The sequence below is a fragment of the Durio zibethinus genome, chromosome 2 (genome assembly GCF_047325235.1).
Source record: "Durio zibethinus cultivar Kanyao isolate XHJ-2024 chromosome 2, ASM4732523v1, whole genome shotgun sequence".
Lineage (NCBI taxonomy): Eukaryota > Viridiplantae > Streptophyta > Magnoliopsida > Malvales > Malvaceae > Durio > Durio zibethinus.
In genome coordinates, this window is record NC_143163.1 from 14,499,997 (window position 1) to 14,510,713 (window position 10,717).

General features: G+C 32.4%; 1 protein-coding gene across 5 annotated transcripts; it reads left to right on the forward strand.

Moving 5' to 3' along the window:
• The first annotated feature begins 5,664 nt into the window (after positions 1-5,664).
• LOC111309327 (OVARIAN TUMOR DOMAIN-containing deubiquitinating enzyme 1-like) lies at positions 5,665-10,257 on the forward strand. 5 transcript variants are annotated; one of them, XM_022908403.2, is made up of 9 exons: positions 5,665-5,991; positions 6,608-6,828; positions 7,452-7,517; positions 7,632-7,715; positions 7,840-7,962; positions 8,435-8,487; positions 8,671-8,720; positions 9,328-9,592; positions 9,949-10,257. In XM_022908403.2, the coding sequence occupies exons 2-8, from the start codon at positions 6,661-6,663 to the stop codon at positions 9,573-9,575; spliced, it is 792 nt and encodes a 263-aa protein (XP_022764138.1). In that variant the 5' UTR covers positions 5,665-5,991; positions 6,608-6,660; the 3' UTR covers positions 9,576-9,592; positions 9,949-10,257. The 5 variants fall into 5 exon arrangements, with proteins under 5 accessions (XP_022764138.1, XP_089606843.1, XP_089606846.1 ...); XM_089750705.1 differs by having other exon boundaries at positions 5,676-5,991; positions 6,582-6,828; XM_089750710.1 differs by having other exon boundaries at positions 5,677-5,991; positions 6,755-6,828.
• The last annotated feature ends 460 nt before the right edge of the window (positions 10,258-10,717 follow it).

Consider the following 10,717-nt stretch of genomic DNA (forward strand, 5'->3'; position numbering starts at 1 on the left):
ATAATGGTCTTTCATCTCATCTAAAAAGTTCACTAGGCGCTGTCCATATTTTTCTATGGGATTGACTTCTCTTCTTAATGCTTCTACCTTTTCAACCATCTCTCATGTATTTTCACTACCTTGCATACTTGATTAGTCAGGTGCTCTATATACTGTTGCCTTCCTAAGCTTTTAGCTTTTCACCTCATGTGAGCATCCCTTTTTGAATCACATGTGAAGATCGAATCATTTTCTCTTCTATGCCACTCATATATTATTGCTGAAATATGGCTCTTGTGGTCTTGCAGTTGTGTGTCTAACCCTTGGATCACTAAGTGATGTGATTCTTTTTCATTATGTACTTCAAAGTGTTTTTTTCTTTCTTTTAATAGCATAACTTTCAACCTTTTCTTTTCTTTTTGGCATTCCACCAATCTTGCTGAGGTTGTAGAGTATAATCCCTTCCAATTCTGACATTCTTGAGAAATTTTGGTGGTTTCCTCTTGCTTTTCTTGAGCTTTGCCCTTCTATTAGTTCATTTCCTTTCGAAGCTTATCCATTTTGCATTGCCAACTAAGGTAAGACTTGGTGATTTTTTTAATTTTGAATTGGATTCGTACCTTTTTATTTTCCTAATGTAGATCTTTCAAATCACTATTGGCCAGATCTCATTTTTTTATGACTTTTTTTAATCTACTCCCTTATATCTCTGTTTCATATTTCAATTGTCCTACTTTTTCATGAAGTCTCAAATTTTCTCTTCTTATTTCTTCTTTTTCAGCTTCTAATTCTTTCTTGATAAGCTCAACTTCTAATAATTACACCTCTTTCGAAAGATTAACCAATTGATATGAGCTGTCATCAAGAGAGAGTACTATGTCTCTAGGCTGCCTTGCTTTTCAAATCTAGTAATCAAAAGTGACTTTGTCAATAAGAGGCCCTAACCTCATTCTTCGTGTTCTCTTTTATGCTTGGATCAACTGCTCTAAGGTTCTTGATAGATTCGATTCCCCATAAATAAATTCTACTTGGACCAGGTCATAAGTAGTAAGAACAAACTATTTTGCACTAAATTGCCTAAGCACCATTAATGGAGCATAACTTATAATGCCCCATAGCCCTAATAACAGTATCCATGACTCGTTTCCTCCATGATACAACAAGGGCACCTGAGGCATCCAATGTGCCATCCATTCAATTTCATCCCTGGTAAGCCTTCGTAAGAAAAAGACCCACTCTTCTTTAGTCTTTAATGTTGGCCATTAACTTTTGCAAAACTCTTCAATTGGTGCTTTATTTTGTAGATACGGCTTAAAAAATGCACTCTTCCTACACTTGAAATAACTTCTAACCCATACATATAATAGAGATGCACATCCTATGAATCGTCATTTTTCATTTCGTCGATAGAAATTCAATGACCTGATAGTTTCAGTTAGGACTACTGAAGCGGGATTAATTACTTAGGTTTCAATTTGCTTAAAAAAATCTACCATAGTTATCTCAATATAACCTAAAGTTTTCAAAAAGATTACCATGCCATACAATGCTAAAGCAAATATAGCCATACCTTGATCATCATTTAAATGCCCCTGAATGAAGTTTCAAAGAAAACTCCAATGAAAGTCGAGATGTTCACCTTTAGGCTTCACAAAGGAATCAATGGTTTCTACTTTAACCCCTATAAGCTTGGCTAACTTTTTACGATAACCTGATTTTGGCTTTCGGGTAAATATTTTATCTGAACATTGTAGTTTTATTCTAAGCAAAATCAAATACTCTTCAATAGTTGGCACCAAATTTTCTTAATTAAAAGTGAAGCATCTATAGGATGGATCCCAAAACTGTATAGCTGTTTTGACTAGCTATTCATCGATCACTAATGAGGGATGCAATCTGCTCGTACTTTTTGCAAAAGATTTTTTTTCTTCACTTAACTGACTCCAGACAACAACTAACTCTTTTAAATCATTCTGTGTGAGATCTAAATGCACTTTTTCGGGTAATTCAGACACATAACCGGTAGGCAAACAATCTTCATTCTTTTGTTGAGCTTCTTTCAACCAAACATATACTTTATTATACGGCTCACATGGCACACTAACTGAAGATGAGCAAATTTGTAGTTCTACGGGATCCATGAAAACTTCTTGAAAAAAATATGTCCTAGAGCAAATATCTCAATGCAAAATTGTATGGTATGATTAATGTCAAAAAAAAAGAAAATGAAACAAAATTGAGTTAGTGTAAAGATGCGGTTTGAAAAAAATATTATATTTTGAGTTTTGAGATTTTTTGTTTTGTTTTGTTTTGTATTACTCAAAATTTTTATTCTTAGGTATTTCCTACAAGAAGGTGGACGAGGCTCTACATAAGGCTGGTTTTCTAGGCTTATTATATGCTGGGTTTGGATTGACAGTGTCAAAGGTTCTCAAATTATTTTTCACTGTCATCCATGTTGAACTAGTAAAGCATCCCGATCCTTACCCATTACAGGCTACGAATGAAAAAGGTTCAATTTGAGTGAAAGTATTTCGCTTGCCATTACGAAGCTTATCACCTCACGAGGGCATAGGTACTTTACTTCTTCCTATAAAGGACAGAGCCCAGGTATAGAGCTCATGCATGAAATGCACCATGTCATTGTGTGTGCAAATATATCCTAATTTATTAAGAGTAATATATACAAAAAAAATAAAGCATAAGAGGCATAGTAAAAAAAATGTGAGGGAATTTTTCTTTCGATTTTGATTTGTTGTTGAAAATAAAAAAATAAAATAAAAACAATTAGGACTATTTGAATCAAAATTTAAGGATAACACATAGTTAATTTTGGCTTAACTCTCGAAAATAAAATGTAGTCCCTAGCGGAGTCGCCAAGCTATCATAACGGTTTTGTGTCTGTCCGATGAATTTAGAAACGAAATAAATAATAATAAAAAATAACAGAGTCATCACCAATCCCTTTTTGGCTAGGTGTGATTGGTCACCTATTAAAACATATCCTTTTAATGAAATTAATTAAAATTTATTAGAAAGATAATTTTAGGGTTTACATAATAGTCTGGGTTCAAGAGTCGATTACGTGTGGGGAAGGATTAGCACCCTCACAACGCCCGTTTAAAATAGTACCAATTAACTACGTGTTATCATTTGATTGTGATAAAAAACTAATCTCATTTTCGATATTTGAAAAATAATTTTATTGATTTTTTATTTATTATTTTTTTTTATTGTTCAAATTTTATTCGAGAAAGATAAATTAGAATCTTTTTTATCGAAATAATTCTTCAAATGTTCCAGTACGTTGGTAACATCAGAAAAACTTTTTCTCACCTAGAGATTTCTTAGGCATCACTTCTTGGAATACCTTAGAATTCCATCCTTGGAAGCTCAAATTTACTTTTCGTAAAAAATTATGCCGTGCATGCAATGCGGAATATTACCATGTAAATGCACACATTTTATTCTTTTCTTAGTAATTTTATTAATTATTTTATTTGATTTTTTTTATTTTCAATTGAAATTTTGAAGAAAAAAGAATTTTATTATATTGAAGATTTTCTATAAATATTTCAAAACACTGATAATATAAAAAAAAAATCTTCTCACCTAAGGATTTCATAAAGCATCACTATTCAAAATACTTTTGGAATCCCATCATTGGATAAAATTTTTTTTCTCTCATTTTTTATTACTTATTCTTTATTTATTAGTTAATTTTATTATTATCATTTTATAACCAAAAAAAAGGAAAATTTTTATTTTATTGAAATTTTTTTTATAAATACTCCAATACACTGATAATATTTTTAAAAAAAATCTTTTCACCTAGAGATTTCGTAAGTATCACTACTCGAAGTACCTTTAAATCTTATCATCGGATAAGAATTTTCTTTTCCTATATTTTTTTATTAGTTTTGTATTATAATTAAATTTATTTTTATTTTATTTTATTTTTAAAGTTTATTTTAAAAAATTAACAAAATTAAAAATTTTATCATTTAATCTAAAAAATATAAATATTTTAATATGCATAAATATCAATAAAATAATATATAAAAATTAAAAAAAAAATTTTTACCTGAACCGGACCGGTCAACTATCCGATCAATACGGGTTCAGTCCGACAATTCAATCCGGTGTCAGCGGTTCGAGACGATTCGATTCAGTTTCAGCGGTTCAAATAGACCGATCAGGGGCTGAAAGAGATACGGGTCATGAGTCGGGTGCGCAGACCCTGTGTCGGGTCGCAGGTTGACACGCAAATCCTCAGAGGTTAAAAGGACGTCGTTTTGGGCGTTTAATGAAACGACATCGTTTTGGCTTTCAACTTTCTATAAGTAAAAAAAAAAAAAATTTCTCTCATTTTCTCCTCCCCCTCTCTCTCCTACATTCTTCAGAACTTCTCTCTTTAGTCGATCGACCGGCCAGTCAAGCCACCGTTGTCGTCGCTCCGACCACCGTTGGTAGTGGCCAATTGGTCGTCGAAAAATGCCCAAAAACACCAAAATATTTTCCTCTACCTCTTGAGCACGGATCTGAGCTTGAGTTCACCTGAAAGTGTCCCAAAATCTTTAGATTTACTCTTGAAGTTTTGGATGAAACTTTTTTTTTGGGTATTCTGACTTCATTTTTTTTTAAATTGACTTTGCTTTCTTTTTTGTAGAGACTCTTGGCGCTAAGTTCCCCGTTTTATGAGACTATGGTTTTTGTTGTTTTTTTTTTCCTTTTCTTTTTTACAAAAAAATTCTATATCTTTTTTGGCAAGGTCCCTTCCTCTTTTTTTCGTTTCCCCCCCTCCGTTCCAGAGTTTGGCTAGGAGCTCTATTTATAGAGCTCGGCCGTGCGTGGCACAAGGCTCTACATGAGATGCAAGCATGAGCTCCATGCCCTTTTTATTATTTTTGTTCGATCTGACAGTGAGGGTAGTAAATAGGGTATGGGTAGTAGAGTAAAAGAGTAGTGATATGGGTGATCAGAGGGGTGAGATAAGGTGGCCAGCGGTGCCATGCCAGTCACCACTGCCACGCCAGTTACCACTGCCACCAGCCCCTTTTTTATTTTTTTATTATATTTTATATTTTTGTATTTTTTTATATTTTATATTGTGTATTATGTATTTTTATTTAATTTTTATTATTGTATTTAATATTATTATTATTATTATTATTTCTACGACCAAACAAATTTGATGTTTACAATTATCATATTATATTTTTAATTATTAGATATAATCTTTCTTTTATCAAAATAGTTAGTTGACATGTCAAAATCTATAACAATAGGATAAAAAAGTACAAAACTAAAACAGATATCTTCTATTAAAAATGATAATATATAAGATTATATTGGTTTAGTTATTTCGATTGATGATGATATTTTAAAATTTTTGAATTTAAATTAATTTTTTTAAATTGAATTGATTTGAATTAAATTATATCGATTTGATACAATTTATCAATTTTTTAAAATTAAAATTTTCATTTATTTTCATATTATTTTTAATATATTTAAATAAATTTTGATATAAAATAATTATATTATTTTTTAAAAAATTTAAAAATTTATATAAAAATTATAATTTAATTCGATTTGAATTTTTAAAAATTTTTTCTCTTTTTATTTGAAAAATGATTTTAACCAAATTTAAATATTTAATATTCCATGCTGATCGAATAGAATAAAAAAAATCCAACTCTTTTTTTTTCGGTTTTTGAAGGTTTTATCCAACTCTAATTGAAGAATCCAATTTCAATCGATTTCTGGATTTTTTTTCTTTACCCTTATCTTCGGTGCACGATTCAATCACCCAACCCAACCGGCAGCTGAAAGCCCAAAGTATAGGACATTAATCATACTGCAGGAAGGGAGGCGTGTCGTTTACTAAGCTGTTTCCCTTTTGTTTAATAATAATAATAATAATAATAATAAGAGCGAGAGTCGCCAGGAGATCCCCTTTGAACTTCGATCTGAAAATTGCCAAAACAAATTCAAGATTTTCAAATTCTGGTAAGCTTACTTTTCTGTTAACTCACTCCACTCTTTTAATTCGCTTTATTTTCCGTTTGAATAACAAAAGGGTGATTGCGATTTTTTAGTTCAGAATAGTGGTGCTTAGTGATTTAGTTTAGCCAAATCATATTGTTTATTTCAAGAGAAGGTGTTAATGGATCTTGCAAATGGAACTTAAAGGGACTGCCCAAAGTTAGCTGATATAAATTTGGTAAAATTTCATGGTAATGTAAAAAGTTTGATTCATCATATCTTTAACTGGTATAATGTATACTGCTGGTGGAATTTGTCAGAACTCTACAAAAAGGCTTATACGGTTGCTAATTATATATTTGACTACAAACAAGTATATATACTCCATTGCCGGAGTATGGAATGATAAAATTGTTATGTTAATGTATTTTTAGTTTGTTCTGGCACCCCTTACGTATGGAATGACCGAATGCTCAGGCTCTGGGACTTCTATTTTGAATGGTTTAGTGCATAATTAGATATGAAGATGAGTATCACTTTGGTGCAGTGAAGTTTTCACTATCTGGAGGCTATTAACCCCTTCTCTGGTTGGGGCAATTTTATTTTTGAAGCAGATTATTTATATTTCAATAATTTACAGAGCGAGGCAGCGAATATTGATAAACCTGCAAATAGTATTTGTCCCAAGGAAAGATGCAGAATCAGGAGGGGCCGATAGCTGATAAAGAAATGGAGACTTCTGTATCCATTCCCATATCTGAATTTGATGATTGGGCAAATTTCGCAGATGATGACATTATGCAGCAACAATCTGCCATTCATGCTGAGGAAGCCAAGAAAATTCCATTTGTGGGGAACAAGGTGAGAAAAAATGATTCTTTGATATTATTAACGTGGTTGCTTTTGCCTTGATTTTTGGGTGATTTTTTGTTTTGAACGTTCAGTTTGATATTCTTCATCTTAGCAAAAGTAGTGTTTGTCTGTTATCTGTTCTTCTTGAACTTTATCAGTTCATATATGTAATATCTCTTGTGTTGCTATTCTGCTGTAATTTCATCCCAGTTGCTTTATGCTGTCACGTTATTTCTGATGCAACTGCTTGATTGCCATTTCCTTATCAAATAATGATTATTTGACCATGCAAATGTAGAATGGACGGTATTTTCTATGTATATTCATGTGGAGACATTTTTTATGGAGGTTAGATACATTATCAGTTTTGGAAGCTTAGAGACTGGAAGCTTAGAGAACTAGGATGCTAGTCTTGATATTATGCTGTTGGTTAATTATTTTGTTGTACAGGCTGAATTTTTTTTTTTTTTTTTTCATTTTGTATGTCATTTGAATGTCAACTGGGTCATCTTTTCTTGTCTGCTTCTTATTTTTTCTTTGCACAGATGTTGTTGTGCAAGGATAACTTTCATTCCTTTTGCTAAACTTACGGGTTACATGTGACGCCAAGAAACTTTCTTATGGTACTGCAGGAACCTCTCTCTATGTTGGCAGCTGAATATGAATCAGGAAGCCCCATCTTGCTGGAAAAAATAAAGGTATCTTGCTTTCATGTGTGCATGTCTGTTTGTTCTTTTTGTTTCTTGTTGCTACAATTGTTTGTTTATTTATCTTGTCTAAACAAGAACTACTGTTGGTTTTCCTTAATACAGATGCTTGGTCAACAATATGCTGCCATTAGAAGAACACAAGGAGATGGAAACTGCTTTTTCCAGAGTTTTATGTTTTCATACCTTGTATGTCATGGTGCATTTTGTACATGTTTTTTATTTTTCTTCTAATTTATCCCCAAGCTTCTTGTTGGAGGGGCATTGTTTTCTCTGGAAGTGGGAAGTTATAAAATTTTAAATTGCTGACTAGGAGCATATTTTGGGTTCTCAAGACCGTGCTGAGGTTGATCGTATCAAAGGCAATGTTAAAGAATGTAGAAAGACACTTCAGAGCTTAGGTTATGCAGATTTTTCATTTGAGGACTTTTTTGGGGTAAACCTATTGTTTTTTTCTACCTGTTTTCTTTCCTTTGCCGAAGTAGGTTTTTATGTTCCATTTTATGTATTTTGGAATTAGATGTTTTTATTTTTGTGCATATTGCCCCATCAAAACAAATATTAAGGTCCATGCTTAAAGTAGGTGTCTTTAGTATTTTGTGCTCATGCAAGGGGTTTTTGGGAAAGTCACTGTTACTTTCAAGTTGTAATTCAGTACCTCACAGATTTGTTATTATTTCTTTTCTCCCCTTAGAAGCCTCCCGTGTTGATGTTTGGGGTGAAGTTTTCTTTTATTTTGATAAGTAGCTTTTGAGGGGAAAAAAAATGATGTCGTACATATTTACCTTTGAATTATTTATTTTGGATATATTGTTACTGGACTGAGTTTTCTTCATGAAGCACCTTAATACTTGACCCCATCTAACACCTAGATTTTATGTCTGTCCTTCCATGTGAAAAATTTTCAGTTATTCCTTGAGCAGCTGGACATTGTTCTTCAAGGAAATGAAGATTCCATAAGGTGCATACATCTTGTTACTCTGCCTTGATATTTTCCTGTATTTGAGTCCTTTCATTCAAAATGTATTAATAACCATGATCAATTGATCTTTGTGTGGCTTGAATCCAAAATATTTTCTTTCCTACATTAATTGAAAATCAAATGAGTCTGAGCTGCTTAACAAGGTTTTTTTCCCTTTGTCAGTCTGGATGAGTTGATAATAAAAAGTCGAGATCAGTCAATATCCAACTATGGTGAGTATTTCAAAATTTTTGAGGTATTAATGTGTCTTTCTCCTTGGTATATCTCATAACAAGTTTAGTTGGTTAGTTGTAATGTTTTTCAGATTTGTTACCTCTGGTGAAATACGAAAGCATTCAGAGTTTTTCGAACCCTTTATTCTGGGAGTTTTAATACAACTTTTTTTGTAACCTTACGTGCACTTGACATCCTTTATTATTAAAGAAATGAGGTTTTGAATGGCCAACATTATATTATAAGCATTGTAGTTACAGAAGCCATTTTACTGTTGTCTTTAAGGGGCTGAACATGTTCAATTACCGGTTCATGCTAACGTGATACAGCAATGGTTTCCTTATTTCTTCTTGACAGTTCCCCATGTCGTGTATTGTCTTAATATTTACAATGTTGTACAGTTTACATCATCTATTTTTTTCAATCACACCAAAATTCCTTTGCATGATCACATTTTAATACTTTATAGATTCCCAATTTGCCCTATATGCATTATGGTAAGTTGGTTGGAAATTTTAGCCCTAACTTTATATGTCTTGCGGCCTCATGATTTTTAAATTTCTTTGACCATATAATCTATTTTGTAGTTTTGCAAATCATCTGTAGAGCCAATGGGTGAAGAGAGTGATCATGTGGACATTGCTGCCCTTTCGGATGCTTTGGGTGTGCCAATTCGTGTTGTGTACCTTGATCGAAGCTTTTGTGACAAAGGTGGTGTCTGTGTAAACCATCATGATTTTGTTCCTACTTTCGGTGATCATTCAAATGCTTCAAGTCATAGCACTGAGCCCATCAAGCCTTTTATCACCTTACTTTATCGTCCAGGTCACTATGACATTCTCAATCCCAAATGATGCATTTGCATTTTCTGGTAAGTGGTTCCTCACATGCTTTTAGGATCATTAATTGAGTGCTCTGCTGCACCTCCCCTCGTTTAGGATCGCAAGGAGCCTATGTCTACTTAGAAATTAGAACCCTAATCCTTTTGAGCCACAAGGTTGGATGGCTCAAAGAATTTATACCAATATTCTTGGGCAGCACCGCCCTGAACTACTTTTAAGGAGTTACTAATTCCTTTGATGGCTGCTTGATGCTGTCAACTGTTGACAATTTTGTAGCAATGGCCGTTTTTATTACACTACCACAATAATAGCTTCCCTTCTTTTTTTCCTTTTTTCATTCAGTGGTTATGTCTAAGAGGCTTTTGTTTGTTTGTTTGTTTCGCAGGTTGTTGAATGTCCTAATCAGTGGTGTCCTTGCGGGAAAATTTACTTTGCAGGATGCTATGTGGGGGAAATGCAAAAGTATACACTAATTGTTTGGCTGTAACTCAATGGTTCTAAACTGTTTTGTGATTCTTAACTGTGTGAGTTGGGATATATGAACTGAACACAAAGGTCACCTCAAGACTAGGAAATTTGTATCTTCCTGTTGAGATTGTCCTCGCCTAGAATCTATGTGAAATTGCATCAATCCAAGAGAACTGTTCATTCTGAAATAGTTAAAGATTGATTGATTGATTTATTTATTTATTTATTTTTTGTCTTTCCTCCTTTTAAATTCAGTCACCGTGCCTGGCTTGAAGGGTTTGCTTAGTTAGGAATTGCGATTGATAAGGGTTAATGAATGGTTACTTTAGTAAAATATTGACTTTGATATTTGAAATTTAAAAATATTTTATATTTGAATTATGAATTTATTGATTAATGTGATAATTAAAAGATTATTTTTTTTCATGTGTTATTATTTAAAATTAATTATGTTTAAAGAATCGCATTAGTTAAGGAATTAAGTATTACATTCAAGATTTTTAAAATTAAGCATATTAAATATTTTATTATAATGAAGAGACAGTAACATTTTAATAAATGACGGATTTTACTAAATACACTCAAATCAATAGATTTATCTTGGCAAGGTCAATGGATTTGGGTGATGAAGACAAAAACCTGTTTTAAAACAAATGGTAAGATAATGGGCTCAAAAGAGACATAAT